Source organism: Athene cunicularia (genome assembly GCF_003259725.1).
Source record: "Athene cunicularia isolate RWA chromosome 1 unlocalized genomic scaffold, athCun1 chr1_part1, whole genome shotgun sequence".
NCBI lineage: Eukaryota > Metazoa > Chordata > Aves > Strigiformes > Strigidae > Athene > Athene cunicularia.
In genome coordinates this window covers 57,342,241-57,362,494 of record NW_020799091.1, presented here as the reverse complement: position 1 = coordinate 57,362,494, position 20,254 = coordinate 57,342,241, and the positions used below count along the sequence as shown (strand labels likewise).

General features: G+C 37.9%; 1 protein-coding gene across 3 annotated transcripts in view; it reads left to right on the top strand.

Annotated features, from left to right (window-relative positions):
* NALCN (sodium leak channel, non-selective) overlaps positions 1-20,254 on the top strand; it is a 243,044-nt gene that overhangs the window by 134,897 nt on the left and 87,893 nt on the right. For all 3 annotated transcript variants that reach the window (XM_026859826.1, XM_026859811.1, XM_026859819.1), the window contains exons 13-15: positions 28-219; positions 9,157-9,294; positions 13,976-14,050. In XM_026859826.1, coding sequence (XP_026715627.1) covers positions 28-219; positions 9,157-9,294; positions 13,976-14,050 — 405 coding nt within the window. The remainder of the gene's footprint in view (positions 1-27; positions 220-9,156; positions 9,295-13,975; positions 14,051-20,254) is intronic.

Below are 20,254 nucleotides of genomic sequence, written 5' to 3'. Positions count from 1 at the left end.
TAATACAGTTGTATTTTCTCTTTGCAGGTTCTTAGAGTAGTTCGGCTTATAAAGATTTCTCCTGCCTTGGAGGATTTTGTGTATAAGATATTTGGACCAGGAAAAAAACTTGGGAGTTTGGTGGTATTTACTGCCAGCCTTTTAATTGTAATGTCTGCAATCAGTTTACAGATGTTTTGTTTTGTGGAAGAACTGGATAGATTTACAACCTTTCCCCGGGCAAGTATAAAAAGTTTCAATTGCTCGCTGCTTATTATTATTTTCTTGGCATTGATAATATATTTTCTTACCATTGGTGGTGGACTTGACAGTGTTAGGTTAGCAGTTGGACATGATGATCTTAAAGGTCTTTTCTAGACTAAATGATTCTATGATTCTATCGTATTTGTTATTATATTAGCTGTCTTTCCTTCTGAGAATGAGGGAGCAGTTTATCTCCATATGTGTAGATAGAAGAATCATATTTTCTGGGTGTAACAGTCTTCCTGTAGTTCTTCAGTAGTGAAGTTTGTCTTTCTTTGGGTTAGGTATTCTATTTCTGCTGTTGAGGGAATATATAGAAATTTACGTATGCACCCTGATGCTGACAGAGCAAAGCATGTGGCTTAAGGGTACTCTAGCATGTTACAGAAAGAGGATTTATGTGCACAGTTGTGAATATTAGCCACAAAATTTATGTAAAACATTTCTACACGTGATCTATATCTTATGAAGGTGGTTGTTCTTGGTTCGCACAGGAATGCTTGTTTTGCACAGGGTTATTAAACCTGTCTGCATTGACAAAATAACTGTTTGCCTTTTGGGTTTAAATAATGGATATTTATGGGCATTGCATTAATTCAGAACAGAACATTGAAAATCAGTGGAAATTGGAGCTAATGTATTTATTGAAGCACACTGTTCTGAATGAAAGTACTGCCATTTCTTTAATAATGGATTAGACTGAGTGTACATGGATTGGTTCCAGTGATGATTTATTTGTTTCTGTCATTCCAGCTTGGTTATCCAATGTATTTATTTTAGTGAAAGTGCATTGGTTGGAACAATTAAATAACAATGAATAAGGCAGCCTCAAGGGTCAGGCATTTAGCAAACAAAATGGCTAGGCAACAATTTGTAATTATCAACCTGGACTGGATGTATGGGAAGCCAGCCATCAAATGTAAGACAAAAAATACCTACCCACAGGGAATAATGTCACACCATGCTTTCTGTTTTGGAAAATGTGCTTAGAAGAGCAGCCAGTAGGATCTGTCTTTACCAGCACTGTTGGGCTCCAGGCCTTGGGAACAAAAATCCAGGTTGATGCAAACACAGACCCACTGTCAGTGAAGGTAGAGTTGGTATGTGAACTATTACAGGATCCTGACCCCTAGAAATCGATGGACCCTGCCGTTATCCGCCTGAGGGTGTTAAGAATGCTGTCTGACATCATTGCAAGGCCGCTCTCCATAATCTTTGAGAAGTCATAGAGATTAGGGGACGTCCCAGAAGACTGAAAGAAACTAATATCACCCTCATCTACAAGAAGGGCCTCAAGGAGGATCCAGGATATTATAGGCTCATCAGTCTTACTTCAATCTCTGAGAAAGTTATGGAGTGAATCCTTCTGGGGGCTATCACAAGTCAAATGAAGCACATGATTGAGAAAAGCCATCATGGATTCATCAAGGGTAAATCGTGCTTGACAAACCTGATTGCCTTCTATGACAAAGTGACCTGCTTGGTTGCTGTGGGGCAGGCAGTCAACATTGTCTACCTGGATTTCTCCAAGGCTTTCGATACAGTTTCCTATAGCCTCCTCCTAGAGAAAGTGATGCATTATGTCTAGACCAGTGGTGTGTGTGGTGGGTGGGGAACTGGCTGACAGGCCGCACCCAGAGGATGGTGGGAAATAGCTCTTTTTTCAAACTGGGAACCCATCACAAGTGGGGTCCCTAGTGCTGTTTAATATCTTCATAAGCAGTCTGCATGATGGGATCAGGTGTGCCCTGGTGATGTTTGACCATTTGATGATGATACCAAACTGAGTGGGGAAGTGGACTTTTTGCAAGGGAGAGCCACCCTGCAGGATGACCTGGATAGGCTGGAAGAGTGAGCTAGCAAGACCCTTGTGAAGTTCAACAAGGAAAAGTGTAAGGTTTTGCACCCGGAAAAACATAATCCAGGAGTGCAGCACAGGCTGGGATCTACCTGGCTGGGGAGTAGTTCTGTTGAAAGGGACCTGGGGGTCCTGGTGGACAAGCAGCTCAATATGAGTGAAGAGTGTGCTGCAGCAGCAAAGAAAGACAACAAGATGCTGGGTTGCATCAACAAGGACATCACCAACAGAGATAAAGAATTCGTTATCTCAACCTGCTCAGTGCTTGTCAGGTCACACCTTAAATACTGTGTTCAGTTTTGGTCTCTGCTATACAAAAAAGATGTGGACAGGCTGGAAAGAGTCCAGAGAAGGGCCACAAAGATGACTGGGAAGCCTGCCATGTGAGGAAAGTCTAAGAGAACTGGGTTCCTAAGGGAGACTTTATCATTATGTTCCAATATTTTAAGGGTGGCTAGAAAGAAGATGGAAACTCCCTTTTTACGAGGAGTCACACGGAAAGACAGGGGTAATGGATACAATTTACTCAAGGGGAGTTTCCGACTGGGCAAAAGAGGAAAGTTTTTCACAGTGAGAACAATTAGCCACTGGAATAATGTCTCCAAGGAAGTGGTGTATTCCCCAACGTTGGATACTTTGAGGATTCAGCTGGACAGGGTGCTGGTCCAGCTTGTCTAGACCGTGCTTTTGCCAGGAAATGTTGGACTGGGTGATCCTTGAGGTCCCTTTCAACCTGGTATTCTACAATTCTGTGACTTAAGAATTCAGTATAATGCATTTTTGAAATGCTTAAGAAAAACAAAACAAAACAAAACAAAACAAAAAAAAAAAAAAAAAAAACAACAAAAAAAAAACCACACCAACCCAAACCAAACCACCTTAAGCTTTTCTAATGAAGTCAGGCCTCTGTCTCTAAATTGGGTGATATTACCACCATATTGTATGCCCATCTCCCATGTATAACTTCTGAAAAAAACTTCTGACAGCAAGTTTAAAATCACCATGGAATTTTGCTTTAGAATTGTATTTATTATTTATGCAAAATAGCAATGAAAGTCCTGAAAGAATTATTGTAGTATAATTAAAATGAGATTCACAACCACCTGCACATTTTAACTAGATAAATCGATATAAGTATCTGAGAAGGGACCATTTGTAGTAAAACATTGCCAAGATATATCAAGATGTTAGTAAAGTTTTAAATTATTTTGAACATTTCAATCTGAGGCCATTTAAGCTTCAATAAGAGCTTCTGTCATACTGAATTTTTAACAGATATACATATATACTAAATGCATGTTTGAAGAGTGAGAAAATATTTTCTCTAGCAAATTACACAGCTTGTTGCAAAGAAAAAAATATCTAAACTTGTTTTCTATTTTCTGATATGAGTTTTGGAAAATCAGAAGACCTGTTACCAATAATAAAGGAGTGAACTGAACTGGTTTTAATACTTTTTATATGATAGCCAGAAGCAAGGGTCTCTCCTTATATTTTCATTATTGTTTATTTGTATACACATTCACCTTGTTATGAATGTTTCAGAAGTATCATTTACAGTATGTGATTCCTTTTTTCAGGCTTTAGTGAAACATTTCTTAATAAGTTAATAGAGTCAGTGAAAATTTTATACTCAAAAATTGTGTTGGATGGTGTAAGTGATGGTGTCCCTCCAAAGGAATGTGTCTTCCTAGCAAAAGCTCTGGGATTTCCCACTCATGCTGTCTGCTTTGAATAAAGACCACTGAATCAGTTTACAGTGAGACAGTTATAAAATATGTGATTTTGGGTTTGCCTGGAATGTATTATTTCCAAAACGTGACTGAAGACATGCTTGCATTACAGCATGATGTAGCAGATGATATGAGGTCTGCAATAGCAGAATTCACTAAGATAAACTTTTAGGAGCTTACCCCCCAAAAGGAGCAAACCTAAAATGGCCAGGACTATTGCCTGGACTTTTTCAGTTACAAATACAGAGAGGACAAGCACACTAACAAAAAATGGTGACACTAGAGACCAGATTTTGAGTTTGTACATTAAAGTGCTTCCTACATTGAAACAGACAAAGCCTAAAATCATTTTGAAACTGTAAGTGCTTTATAAGAAGGCACAGTATGGGTTTTGAACAAGTAGACCTCCTCCTTTCACTAATGCCTCTAAATTGCATGTTTTCACATGGTTTCCTGACAACAGTCAATAGGCACAAACTCAGTGTTGCCATGGCTACAAATTTCACCCTTCTTTTGGCCATTGCAACTTCCCAAATGCACTGGTTTTCTCTCTAATACTAAGATAAAAATATTGATCTTTGCTATACTGTTTTTAACTGATCTGCCATCTTATTTTGCATGTGTTCTTGGGCTGTGCATATTGAGCCATGAGAAGGTTGGGGGGCAGATGGACCCCCTGAAGAAAGAATGGGAGGGGGTGGTCTGTTCAAAGGCATTGGTATAAAATGGCTGCTAAGAAATTTTAAAATTCACTATATGGAAAACAAAACATGGTGTTAGTGTCTCTGACTTCCATGCCCTGGTTTCCCTTGGGGTTTGGGGCCATGTACTGACTACTCAGTGTCTCAAGTTACAAAGTTGGAGATGCTGCTCTTCTTTTAAATGGGTCACACAAGATGAAAGCCAGGCCCAACAGATCTCAGCTGCAAAAAATCCACCAGTCTTCAGCAAAACCAGGACTTCACTCCTAGCCTTGAGCTTGGAGAAAGCTCAAGTTATGAAATGTTAGTTCAATCTAAGCATCATCCATTTAAAAAGTTGAACGCTGCAGTCTAAATTCTCTGATGCAGTTACAATCTCAGTGCCACTGCCACATTTTTACAAGACAGCTACTCTTCTCTCAGGATGTTATTGAGCACTCTTAACTATGTTAGGAGAAAAAGGTGAGTTTACACAAGTAGAATAGATTGCAAGCATTTCCCACCAATGGTCTAAATCTTAGCTTAATTTGCAGAAGTAATCTCACGTATTGTAGGACTGCTTCCATAAATAAGGCCATTGGGATTTGGCCCATAATATTTTATGGACAAGCAGCAGTTACTAGTCAAGTACATTAAGTAGTAATTTGTGGGGCACCACCCCTGGAACAGTTGGACAGGATGACAGAACTGGCACTTTGGCTCGTATATTCCACCGAACCTTTGCCAATCTTCCACTATGAATAAAAAGATAGTTTGACTTCCATCATCAAAACATCTAATTAAGTAATAGGGCATAAACACTCAAAGAAATTGAGTCTTTTCTATAACACGAATTAATTCAGAAAACCACCATTTGCATAAATCTCTAAGTCTCATCTTCACAGATGTTGATTCTGTCAGCTAGTTGCATTTCAAATTAATTTTAAAATAAACAGTGGAAAGTATACCTTTCAGCTAAAAATAACTTGCTCCAAAGGAGATTGCTGGATGCAAAGCACATATTCATTTTGCACTGTGTTATTTTCTTAAAACTAATGTTTTGTCATATACTGGACTTTAATGTTATAATAAAATTTAAATTATAGTGAAAGGCCATCTTTTTATAGCTACATGCTTGACAGACAAGTGTTTTAGATAGAAGATTAGAATTGTATGATGTTAAAAGAATGTCTTTTCCAAATTAATCTAGTGATTGTATTAATGAGGGTTCCACAATGTAGTATTGGAGGTGTTATACATTGAATGATTAATAAAAATATATATTTTTAAAAAGCAATAAACTACAGTAATTTAGTCTGATTCAGAAGAAAGGATACTGCACTGGTTCAATTATCCAGTCCCTAAGGTATTTTTAAAGCCAGTAGTGGGGTGTATTCACGTAGTGCCTACCTTGTAATTCAGCAAGGAGTGTCACACCAGTCAGGTATGACCACCACTGGCTCCAGAGGTGCTCTGAGCTCAAGGAAACAGCAGCTGCCCGATTTAGCTTCACCTCCCCCTGACAAAGGGAAGAGAATTGGTGTTGAGCACTGATGGGGTGTTGTCTTCACCCTCAAGCGCCACTGGCAGCTATAAAGGAGGTTGAATTTCCTGCTTGTTCCATACATGCTCCTCTGGCTACAGAAGGACCCTGCTCGCTAAAGATCCCAGATGTTTCCTTCTCTGCATGTTTTGCATGGGGAAGTGTTTTGCATAGCTAGATAACACTTGTTCAGGTTGGGGTTTTTTTGCAGGACCCTCATCATGCTTTTTGTGAAGAAAGGAATCACTAAGAGTTTGCAGTTTTGCTCAGTGCAAGGAGTCTGTGTATATGAGCAGGGACACTAATTCAAAGGGAGGATCTGCCTGCAGGCTGGCAGCATGCTAGTTAAGGCCAAGGTTACTGACGGGAACTTAAAATAGAGGGCACTGTGCAAATTCCAGCCCTAGTATTTGGGCCCTCTTAACACACGACATAGCAAAGATTTTTAGCTGATATAAAGAAATTACAGAAAAGTAGTTCCAGGCAGTTTTCTCTGCTGCTTTTAGTTTATGCTAGCCTTTGTTCTCTGTGGGATCTGTGTTCAAAGGAAAGGTTGAGACATTACATTTGGTCAAGATGTTGCTGATGTAAAACTTAAAGTCTTAAGTTTAACTTCATCTCCCACTATGTGCAACTGCTAACATTGGATGCCTTGATCTCTGTTCCACATACACCTTAACCTCACTTCTTGTGAGTGATTTGGACCTGTAGGCTTAATCATCTCTGAAAATTTGATTAGTGTCATTTACTTCTGAAAAGCAACTGTAAAAATAGCTCTCAAACTCCTTGATCTTAGCCTAACAGTGTGTTTATGCTTCTGTTTGCTTCAGAGTGCCACAGAACATAGCAGCAGTAAGAAACTGACCTGGTTTCTGGTGTGGGGTTTTTTGTAAGAGTAGGTGGGCAAATCTTTTACAAAGCCTTTAGCAGCTAAATGTTTGGGGACTGCCTACCGAAGTAAAAATGCACTGTTCTTCCTCTGAACATGATCTAGATGCAATATGATCCAATTTTTGCACTTTAAAATATGTACTGGTTGTAATGGACAGAGGAGAAGAAGCTTTAGTCCTAGGATCCTTACCAATGATCAGTGAGAGAGGGTCAGACACTGAGCTGAAGCACTGGCCTCCTGATACTGCTTAGTATTAACCTTCCTGCTTCCAGTGAACTCTCTCCCAGACAATCCCAATCCCTAGGCATGAGCAGGGGAATAGGTCCCTCCAGCTGGGCACTCTAAAAAGGCAGTGCCTTTTTTGCAGTGCCTTGCATACCAAGATGCAGCAGATCAGATTGTTCCTGCCTTACCCAGCCCTCCTACACCACCCCAGAAAGCGTTGCACTTTCAGGCCCTCCTTTCAGATTTTAAGCATATTGATTTCGGAAGTCAGAAACAACGTGTGGCAAACTATGCCACATCCTTCTTACTATTTCAGATAGTTGGAACCAGCTCCTTATCACCAAATACTGATGGTATGTTGTGACCATAAGGACATCACATAGGGCCAGGAGGAGATGCAGGACCACATGCTGCATGCATGCACGTGGATAATCTGCTCTAGAGTAAAACAGCCTACACTGCAGGGTAGAAATCACAGCCTGGAGTGGACTCCCTTAAGAGTGTGGGTGTAACCTTAAGGGTCCTATTTGCATTGGGAGAAACTGCTTAGAGAAGACATTGTTCTGTTTGAAAAACTCTTCAAATTTGATAAAGAGCCCAAGCAAAGTACTTATCTGTAGTTAGTAATATAAACTTTGAAGTCCCCCAGTTAGTTTTGCTAGAAGCTTTAAAAATTAATTAGAACACATTTTATTGATTATGAAGCATTTAAGGTTATACATCTACATGTTTTTGCCTTTCCAGCATGCATTTGGGTTTAGGGTAAATTGATGTGAAGGGCTCTCTAGATCCTTTTTCTCATGGGTGCGACGAGTTCTGTTCTCTTTGTGCCAAGTGCATTATTGTGTTAATCTGCTGTTTCAGGGGGTGTCAAGCGCACTGAGCATAAACTGAATATATCTTTATTACTGTGTCAGCATTCTGAATTCGAGTAATCCTATTATCTGGAAGCTACATTGTTAACATCTTCAGTTTCTAACACTTTTGTTACATATTAAATGTCAGTAAGATACTAGCTTTCATCTTTGCTGTCTGGGCAGTACTTTTGATGTCAGGCAAAGGCGAGAGAAACTTGTACAAAGGTTTGGCCTCCCTGAGAGATTTAAGACTGTCAAGATCCACACTTCACTTTAATACCATAGGCAAACTTCGGTGGCTGAGGCAGAGCACAGTCCTCAGTGTCTGTGTATGATGTACGTGTCATGCTCACACATTGTTTATCTTGAGATAGATTCTGGTCTGTGCTGTAGGCTCAAGTTGGGGTTTTGAAGGTGTAAGACATCTTGGTTCTAGGCTTATCTGGATTAATCCCCATCACCAAAGACGGTTGGAACATTTCAATTATTCCCTCTATTTTTGACATGTATCCCTGGTCTGAAGGGATTTGAAAATGTTACAGGAACAATTCCACAAGGAATGCTATTTGCAAAATGTGTATGGGGAAGAATCTGGCTGAAATGGAGTGGAAGTACTAGGACCTTGTGTTGCATTAGTTAGTCACATCTATGGGGTGCCTAGATTGCTTTTGCTATTAAGAGAACATAAATGTATGGTCACAATTATAGCACTTTATTATAGGCATATTTATAGAGAGGTAACACAGAAGAGTATAAACATAAACAAAAAATCACAGTATACAGTATAACATTCAAAACAATGTTCTGTGATGCTCAGGATGTTTCTTCTATTTTATCAGTCCTGGAAGAAACCAAAAAGCTCTTCATATGGGCTGATGAAGCTAGGACTATGCTTACAAAATGCAGATTACAGTTCAGTCAAAGGTTAAGATAGCTATTTCTCCTTTAGCTCTGGAATACCATTTCACCTGGCTTTAAAAACTGAAATATGTTGTTTATTAATATTTTAAAACCGAACCAAAACAGGTGTTGTGCTCTGTTAAATCAATTTGAGGAATGTGTCAATAAAACCATATTAATACAATTTGTGAATTGTAAATATGTTTGTAATTCTTTTTCTTTCAGGCATTCATGTCAATGTTTCAGATTCTCACACAGGAAGGATGGGTGGATGTCATGGATCAGACACTGAATGCTGTAGGACATATGTGGGCACCAGTAGTTGCTATTTATTTTATACTATATCATCTTTTTGCTACACTGGTAAGTCTTTGCTTGCAAATGTGCTGTGCTTTTCTTTATTTTGAATTATTTTTATATTTCTTGTATTACTTATTTCTCTCAGCTAGTTAAAACTAAGTGTGATGCCTATTTGCAGCAGAGGGCTGTAGGATTAGTTCTTTGATGTGGTAAAATTTACCCTTCAGCCATGTGACATAAGGTGGTGGTGGCCTTTGTTCTGGTGTGAGGTGGTGTTCTTCATAAGATCCAAGTCACACTGCTAGACTGACAGTATAATTGTTAACTGTCTTGTACCTTCACAGTTCTAATGATTGCAGAGTTAAGCAAGTGCTTTTATTTGTCCTGTAGAAATGTTCTCCTCAGCTTCCACTGCATTCTCTTTGCAGCAGTAATTAAAGTGAGAAGTGTAAAGCCTCAGGATATAAACTCTTAACTAGAATTCACCACTTTACTGTTGCCTGATGCAAAATCAATGCATGGAAAATACACAATATGGTATATCAAGCAATAAAAGGATGAGAACTAATACAGCAGTTCCTGCACGTGTATGAAAATCGGGATGTATCTAAACAAACATTTTGTATGCATTTCAAATGGGATTATTTCATTTTTTTATAGAGAAAATGGTAAGTAAACCAGCTTTTTGGATATCCTGTACCAGTAAGGGCTTACTGCTGTATTTTGAATACCAACACAGAGAAAATACCACAATCAGGGGAATGACCATTTTACGCATCCTTAATTTACTCCTGCTTTTGCTCATTTTGTAGTCTGTTCACTGCAGTTTCTGATGTGTTTCTTCTTGTTTTCACTTTCTTCATACAACTTTCCTTCTTTTCTCAGTTGTCTACTTATATAAGGTACTAACTGTATTTGTACAATCTGCATCAGCTGCCATCTACTTTTACTTTGTAATATGTCCTGTGTCACTTCTAAAGAATGAATAATCCAGCTGTAATTCTGGATGCAGCAGGTTACTTTGTATGTGTTGAAATCTTGGCCACTTTATAAATGGCAGTAAAGTGCGTTTGATGATCTTAGATCTGCCAAAATAAAATATAAGCCAAACAAATGTATGTTTCAGCAGATATATAAAACATGTAATTTGCTCTCAAGGGTCAGAGTAGTCCTTGGGGTCTGGAAAAGAAACTTTTCATGATGAAGTAATCTTTAAAACTCCTTGGGAAGTGAGGATAGAAAGCAAAAAGGAAATGAGTTTTGGTCATGGATCTGAAAGCAGTTGCTGGTTAAAGAGTCTTATTGATGGTTTTCTGATTCTTTAACAAGAACGTTGTCTGAACTGGAATCCATTTTTATCTCTTAGATGAGCATTAAATCCATAAAGTAGAATCATAGAATACCAGGTTGAAAGGGACCTCAAGGATCATATGGTCCAAGTTTTCTTTTGTACCTCTTGTGTACAAAACTCAAGGCCAATGAGCAGCTGCATCTGGCTCAAACAGTACTATTAAACTTTGGTACCAAGACCTATGTTGAGTTTTATGTTTCACACATGATTTTTTTTTCTCCCTTGAAGATGCTGCTGTACCTTGTCATTGCTGAGGTGCACACTTCATTGTAACCTGCATCATAGCATCTGATGACATTCATAGACTCTTTTGCCCCAGCAGCATTGAGGAGACATGTGTTTTCTATATCTGGAATATCTTTGTTATTAACAGTCCAGTGCCTGTCAGCATTAGCGTTCAAAGAATATTTGTGCTTCAAGCCCTCTGGTACATGTTTTGCTGACAGCTTTGACATCAATCTTCATGTCCTTCCCCAGCAAGTAAGTCTTCAAGCTTCCTAAGGCCTGTCTTGGGAGGTGATCAGCTCTCAGACAAAAGAATATGCACATGTTTGTGTGCCAGTGTTCTGAGTCTCAAATGTTCTTTGTCCTGAGGAAAGGTCATGAAATGCCTTTTGCCAGGGCCTTCGGTTAGGTTGGCTGTGTAATGGCAAAGAACTTTACCTGCATACAATATACTCAGGGTGGACTTTGAGGCTTGTGAATCTTCCTGCAACCCCCTGCATGGCAGCCTGATGTTTGGGTTTCTTTCTTCTCCCATCTTAAAGAGAGGTCAAAAGCAATGTAGCTTGATGCTTTCTTTACTGCCTGCCCTGGTTTGTATACCGTGTTCTGTGCTTTTGACACCTTCCTGGGCAGCTTGTATTAATACTTTGATTTGAATTCTACTTTGAAGTAAATTAGTGTCAGGTGGCCTGTGTGTTAAAAAGTCACCTTAATTGAGAAGTAACTCAACTGTAATAGCAATTCTAGTATTCTGCTTTCTATTTTATGTTTTGAGTCATCTGGGACTTCTCCATTTGTTTACTTGAAACACTTATTTTGCTAGGAGCAAGGTTACTTTTCAGTACACCATCCTCAGTCCTGTTACAGCAAATTTGCATTTAGGTACATGGTCCTTGCTTGCTTCATAAGTGTATACATTTCTTCTAGTTCACCTAAATAAATTTCACATGGATGAAGAAACTCTGCTAAGAACTTTGCAGAATTACCTGGCCTTATAAAGATGTTAGTTTCAGTTCTAAGTTCTTCCTCAGACCCTGAAGAAAAAAATCTATGTAGGATAGAATTGTCTAGAGGGAAAAGGAGCTTAAAGAAGGAAAGTAACGTGGAACTGGTAAAGGAGCATGAAAATAGTTGGGCTGCTACTAATGCCAAAAAGAAGAGTTCTAAGAATAAACATCCATCATGAATAACAAGAGTGAAGTCAAATGAAAAAATTACTTTCACCAGCCAGAAGAGGGGGGAGGATTAGAATTGAGGTGATAATTGTAGGCATTTGGCAAAGCAGACTGTAGAGCTTTGGAAAGAAATGAATAAGTTTCACATTAGAAGGCAAAGGAAAGATGAAACTCAAAAAACAAAACCTCTTTTGGAAGTGAGGACTGTTATTACTTGAGATGGCGGCAGAGGAAGTTAAACAAATAACAAGTTTGCATTTAACTTTTGTGGTACATCGTATTTGGTTCTTGTTGAAAAAAAAAAGTGAAAAGGGAGTTAATGAAAGTCTTGAATGCCTTGATACATATCTGTGCATTGAATCAGCAATACTGTAAGGGGTGATATATTTAATGAGTACTACTTTTTAGAGTGGAACTATATTTCCTCAACTAGTATGCTCTAAGCTGCAGATAATGGAGTATCACAGACTGTATAAAGTATCTGAAGAAGAAGAACACCATCCTGACAAAATGATAGCGAAACTGTTCATCAACAGGGATCAAAATAGTTTGTGCCAAGGATTATGTATTTTATCAGAATTCGGTCTTGTTTTGCCATCCTGAGGTCCATCTTAACTTCTGATGTTTATAGTAGTTGAAGCAGTAGAAGCTGTAAGATGTAATGTTTGAGTATATAGCATATATAATATGTCTTTTCAAACAGCTGCAGGAAATTCTACATGTTGATAAAACCGGTGTCCTATTAAAAGAACATTTATTTTTCTGATCACTGACATTTTAGAAATTTGTGGGTGAGAGTCCTTCCTGTGTCTTCTGTACCTTTAGAGTTCATGGAGGGAAAGGAAATCCTGCTCTGCAACAGTGTCCAAACACCCAGCTCAGATGCAGTTTGAGTTTCAAATTCCTTGTCTCGTTTACCAAGCTACTTAAAATTTATCTTCTGTATAGGTAGGAAATAATCTTCCAGTGTGATTGAATGACAGGTAAACTTACACTTCATTCACAACAGTGACGGATGGATATGTCAGCTCTGGTTGTCACTCAGTGGTCCAAGACCACAAAAAATATTTTAGGCCTGTAACTCTTTTCAAAGAGCTTAGATTCCTTCTGATATCTCTAGCAAATAAGTATGTGCCTTTTGGAGCTCAGTATGTTTGAGGATATTTGCCTTCAACCTCAGAGACTAAAACCTTGGCAGCTGCTGACAGCTTTAAAGCTATGTATATACAAATTTACTGCCTTGAGATGTAAATTGTCTGAGAATATATGCTGAACATACATCCTTGCTCCCCTAGTTCCATCTCATTCTCAGCTATATCAGTCACATTTTCAGCTTCTTTGGCCTCTGGTCAGTATCTCTACACAAGGAAAATATAATAATCTGATATACACTTTTTCCACCTGGGATTCTTGCTCCTAGAGGCATATCTATACAATATTTAATGTATAGTAAATGAAAGTGCATGAGTTTCCTCTGCATGCAAATAGTGAGGCAGCTTATTCTTCTTTCAAAGTGGAGTTAGCTACTTTGCACAGAGGCACTCTGAGCATTAAGCAAGTCCACAAAGTAAATGATTGTTAGATGGCCTCTACTAAAAATTCACACCTTAATTCAAAAGCACCTTAGCTTTATGAGCTATTCTAGGATTCTGCTGAGTGTTTCTTTTTTTAAATTATTTCTGATTAATTTAGTTTTCTTTTCATGTGAAATACATTTTAATGGTTATATTGTTAAATATACATAATGCACTGATCATAAAGCCTAGAATTCAAACCATTTAAATCATATAATAATTGTATGATAGGCCAAAAAAGAGGTTTACTACTTGCAAAATGTCTGGCAGACATACAGTAGCAGGTGATTTTAGTTAAACATGTCAAAGGCAAGACTCCCATTTACATCAGTAGGGCCCTCATTTTTCCATGCCATTTCATAGTACTTCTTAAGAAAAATGAGACGATCTTTAACAGATAGTTTGCGATTGTTTTGTAGATTCTACTCAGCTTGTTTGTTGCTGTTATTTTGGACAACTTGGAACTTGATGAAGATCTGAAGAAACTTAAACAAGTAAGAACATGTTTTTATTGTGTTTGGAAGTCGTTTCAATAAAGTGTTACCTTACTTGTGGTTTTATGGTAAAAGACCGGAAACATCTTCACCAAAATGAACAAAATAGTAGATGCTGAAGAGAATAGTAGTATTTTGTTAGATAGTTGACCATCACACAATGTGAGGTAGAAAGAAAGAGATTGTGAAAGAGATTTAGAAATTGGTTTAAATATTCAATGAGAGTCAATTTAAATAGTTATATAATTAAAATAATTTTAAAATCACATCTAGGTCATCTTTTTGCTTATAATCTAGTGGAAAATATCCCTGCCCATGGCAGGGGGGCTGAACTAGGTGATCTTTAAAGGTCTCTTCCTACCCAAACCATTCTGTGATTCTGTATGATACTTTATGAGCACACCATAGCACCACTCCAGGTGAAAGTACTGGCAAGGGTCCACAGACAGGAAGCGGTAGAGGGAACTAGGTTGTTAGGTGAGTGCTAAAGACACTTGACAAAGTGAACTTGCTTGATTGATTCTCCGGATTTGGGGACCAATATTACCAAGAAGCCATTCTCTCATGCTTGAAAACCTACATGACAGTCACATAAAACAAATGTAACTGGAAAGTTCATGTTGGCCATTCTGACCTCGTGCACAAACCACCAAAGAGGAAAGTATCTGTAGCTTTTACATAAATATATAGTTGTGCTTTAATCAGCACAAAGAGGAACAAAATCATCAACATTTGCTTATTTCATGCACGAAATAGCAATTGAGAGCTTAATATGTGGGAACCTCTTGTGAAATATTAGGGTTATAGCCTTCTTCACCCATCATTTGCTGGTTTTGGTCATCTTTCAGGTGTATCAGCAATTGTAGAATTATGTTCTTTTAATTCTTGAAAAATAATCACCCAGTTTAGTTACTTTACATTGAACTGTGCCAAATAACCGATAATATCCTGATAGGAATTATCCTGATTATCCTGATAAGAATCCAGTCTCCATAATAGCAATAGAGCACACTCAAGTAAAAGACAGAAATAGAATTTTTACAGAAGTCCCTCAACTTCATAGATTTGAGACTGGCAGCAGCATACCTACATGAGTGTGGTGGCGGACGAGAGTAAAACCACTGCCTAAGTCACCAGACCTTCTAGCTACTCTGCAGTGTGGCACCATGGTGACACTCGTAGTCTGTTTTCATGACCCAAGTGGGTATTTAACCAGAGGACAACACTTTGCCGTAGGACATGTCAGTTTGGTTGACTGGCATTAGTGGTATATGCATTATACAACATTATGACATGTAAAGATGTCCAAGGTGCTGACACTGTTTCACTTCTGTTTAAACTTTTGAAATGTTGCTTTAAACAGTAGCCTCTCTTCAAAGACTGCTACTCAGTACTATTGAATGTATTCCCTTCGGGTATTTTATCCAAACAAATAATGTTATACGAAGCGTTGCATGTTTTAAAAATGACTAAGGTGAAAGGAAGTAAGACGTTGGTTCTTGGAGCTGAATCATACAGAATTACTGGAACAATTGGACAACTGATTGTCTGGGACAGAAAAGGTTTCTTCTGGGGTAAATGTGATAGTATCACAGGCTCAGTGCTGTTAGTGTCTGTGTGCTAGTATACTGAAATAAGGGTCGTCTTATCTCAGAAGATAAAGCAGACAATGTTTTTAATTCAATGTATCCCTGTACTTGGCACTGGTGAGGCTGCACCTCGATTCCTGTGTTCAGTTTTGGGCCCCTCACTACAAAAAGGACATTGAATGACTCGAGCGTGTCCAGAGAAGGGCAACGGAGCTGGTGCAGGGTCTGGAGCACAGGTCGTACGGGGAGCGGCTGAGGGAACTGGGGGTGTTTAGTCTGGAGAAGAGGAGGCTGAGGGGAGACCTCATCGCCCTCTACAGCTACATGAATGGAAGCTGCAGAGAGCTGGGCATGAGCCTCTTTAACCAAGTAACAAGAGATAGGACAAGAGGTAATGGCCTCAAGTTGCACCAGGGGAGGTTTAAACTGATATTAGGAAGCATTTCTTTAGAGAACGAGTTGTTAGGTGTTGGAATGGGCTGCCCAGGGAGGTGGTGGAGTCCCCATCCCTGGAGATGCTTAAGAGTTGGGTCGACACAGTGCTGAGGGATCTGGTGTAGCTGGGAACTGTCAGTGTCAGGTTAATGGTTGGACTGGATGATCTTCAAAGTATTTTCCAACCTTGATGATTCTGTGATTCTCAAAATATTTCCATCCTCATGTTTGCATTATTTCCCTGCCTTTAGTGGCTGTAAAGCTTGAGGCCCAGGGCATTTTCACATAATGAAATATTGAATGCTTTTCAAGGAAGGAAGAATATATTTAAGCCAGAAATTACACCTAGCTAATAATCCCTTTTGGGATGTGTCCTTCATAATTAGGACTTAATTCCTTTTCTTGAACTTGATAAGAAAAATATTACTTATCTTTCAGATTATCGGGAAAGGACTCATTAGGTAATATTTGCAGTGTACTCTAAAATGTAAAATTATATGTAAACACTTGGTATTCATGTTTTAGTAAATGTGTTTGAATAAATCAGAGCAAAAATACATTAAATTGCTAGGAGATTATAAGAAAGATTGTAAAATAATGTATTTAAAAGATAGTAAACTTTTAGAATTAAATTTGCCAGTGTAAATTTAGTTAAGGATATACATCATGATTCAGTTTTTAATTACATCATCGCATAATACTCTTTCCAAAAGTCTGGCCTCATTTAGTGCAGTAAATAGACAGAGCTCACTTTAATAAGCCGGTAGTCGATATTTTGTCTCTTTATTGTAGAGTGTGTGACCCCTGTGCATTATTTATTACACAGTATTCAAGCTTGGCTACAAAGACAAAACTATTTATCTTTTCCTGACTTTTTTATGGTAGCCCTCATAAGTATCTACAACAAACATTAAGCTTGTAAAAGGTTAATTTAAGTGATTTACTTAGCACCACAGTCACACATAGGAATAGAATCTGGTTTTCCAAGACACCATTCAACTGGATTAAGAACAGAATCATTCTCTGTATCCTTACAGCTCCATTCATTCACAGTATGTCTCCCATGTTCTGCCATTTCTCTCATTCTCTTGGCTATGTCTGCGGTATTAAGTCAAGTGAAAAGGGGTTGTACTGTAGCTCATAGACACCATCTATCTGTGCAGTAAACTTGATCCTCTGCAGCAATCCAGACTGACCCTAACATGCTAGTTAACCTCCAGGTAGGAGGTTGATGCGGCTTATCTTCCCATGAGGCCCCTTTCTGTCATGTTCGGTGCATCAGTCATGCAGACGATACTGATTTTAGGCACAAGAAATCTATCAGCTACAATCTTAACTTCCTTCCCTTTTATTCCTGTCTTCTGTGCCCTCTCCATAAACTGTTGCCCCAAAGTTAAAAAGAAACTGAAAAGATTTCTTTGATTTATTTCACCTTCTGTGATAAAGTTTAGACTTTCTATTTAGAAATTCAGCTACATCGCATGAGTTGAGTTATTCAGGTGTTGTTTGACCCACTTCAGAGAACTTTTAACAGATTATGAAGCCTGATTTCCCTTTACAGCAGCTGTGTTAACTTTTCCCATTATATTTTCCACATATTTACTGATTCTAGTTATTACATTTCTATCAGTTTGCCTAGATATGAAGTCAAACTGTTTGGTTTCTAATTTCCCATGCTATGTCCTGAAACCCTTTTTTAAAGTTAGTCACTTTCTCGACTTTCCTTTCTCTAGCTACTGAGTTTATTTAGGTGACAAGTTATTCACCATCACTCATATGCCAGCATTGTTACATCTGAAATCCTTTGGATGTTTTGAGTGAGTGTTATCAGGTCTTGGAGAGTAACAAATTGACCTTTTTCTGTTATCTTCCAAAAGCTTTTCTCCTGACATTTTTGTTGGAGATTAGTCTTCAGCACAGTTTAGGATCTCTTTTGACCTCCTCTGTGGTCAACACAATTCATTTTGCTTTCTTGCTTTAGTTTTATTTTTCTCAACACTCTTGACTGATAGTCTGCTGCTCTTCTAAACTCTCTACAGATCTGGCTGTTTTCTGTATGTTCTTAAAAGCTTCCTTATTAGATTTTATTTGTTTAGGAAGTAATTCCTCAAAATCTTTCATGATCTGCCATATTATTGTTTTATTAAAAAATTGCCAGAATTTAAGCTTTTTACTGTAGTCTTCTAAATCAGGGTATTAAATTTAATCCATATAACCCCCTTCACAGTTTCTGTCATTTGGCCATTCCTTTAAATTTTTTTTTTGAAAGCTTTATGATTTTATGCAATTAATTTTTTAATTGAAATTCAATGTAGTAGATGGCTTTGACCTACTTGTAAAAATTTCTGAATGTAAGAGCATTTTTATCCCTGTTACAGAATACTTTTTGATGTTTATGTTATGAACTAGATCTTGCTCAGTACTAAACCATGAGGTGCTACTTCACTTAGATGTTCTCTGACCATATAATTTAGCTAGGAGGCACTTATGAGTGAAAAGTTAACCTCTTTCTTCTGCCCTTTCCTAAACATAAAAAGGCCTCCCCATATGCTTGTCTTTAGGCCTTTAATGCTACTTTGCATATTGTAGTTACTCTCTAGTCCTCATTTACATGTATGCAGAATATGTTGCCTGGTTCTGCATATTCTGATTCTGTAGGATCCTACTGCTTGCTACTCTACCAAGTTTGTGAGATGCCTTTTGTGTCAACATCCAGTTGTCACAACAGTTCAATCATGTTATTTTTTAGGGTTTTACTATTAGTATAAAAGCCTGTATGTGTTCTTGTCTAGTTTTATGTCCCCACCTTAACATGGCTTTATTTCTGATGATTTTCTGTTTCCTATCAGAATTTTCTAAACTTTTAGGATTCCCATAGCCTCATTCTATTCAGGGAAACTCACTTTTACCTTGTTGATTACTCCATTTTGGGCTTACTCTACTGTTTTAGTACATGTCCCCAAAATAGAATTTTCAACCAATGAAGTTCATTAAAAATGTTACGGAGTTTTAAACACCTGGGTAGAATTCATAATCCCACTTCACTAATGCATTGCAAAGTTGTATATGCATTTTGAAATGTTCATGCAGGTTTCCTTCTTTAGTCACTGGAGAGTAGTAGATACTTTGGGAGGCCAATTTTTAGATGCATACGTTTTATTTGTGGGGTGGCTACAAGAAAATTTTAAGCCAACCATGAGACTATCCTCAAGCCACCCTAGCTGTATGAATCATCTTTCCTTCATCTGCAGCAGAGTTTGTAGTTTACAGCAATGACGCTTCAATGACACTACTTCTCAAGTGTATATTCCAGCTTTCCTTGTACCATACAAAGTGGATCCCTTCTAAGCTTACACAATTTAAGAAGGAAGATTTTTGGAATAATGACAAAAAGATAGAAAACAAAAGGTAGGGATAAAGGATTGGTTTTCATAATACAGGAAAAGTACCAGTAGAGGTCCATGGTGATCATGTCTGGGACCTGTGCTACTCAGAATTTGTAAGTTATCTAGAAAATGGGGTGAACAGTGAGATGACAGAGTTTGCTGATGGTGCAAAGTAAGTATAAGCATGCAAAATTAAAGGTGGTTGTGAAGTATTCATATTTTGTGGCTGAGAAATAAAATGTCAGATAAAATGTAATGTCAGTAAATATACCTAGAGAAAAAGCCTACTAGATACATAAATGTAGGCTTAATTAAGCTATCACCGGTCCAGAAAGATTTTTGAATCATTGTAGATGTTCACTATACTATTATATCAGTTAGTACCAAAAGAGAAGGCAAACACATTTTTTTAAATTATTAGAGAAAATTTTTAAACAGTAATGAAAACATTACTGTTCTGCCATATACATCCAAGATGCTTCATCTTGAGTACTGCATGCAGATAAGATCACACCATCTTTTTAAAAATAAGATATATTAAACCTAGAAAAGGTACAGACAAGGATAATGAGGATGATCTTCAGCTTGTAAATGAGGTGACTGAGGAGGAGGCTAAGACAAAGTTATATAAAATCACAAAAGGTGTGAGAAATTGAATCAAGAAGGACTATTTTACTTCTTTCACTGTAAGAAAATGAGAGGGCACTCCATCAAATCAAATTAGTTTGGTTTTAAGACAAATTAATGGAATAAAAATCCTATAAGGTCTGATAGTTTAGATGTAACTTTCAACA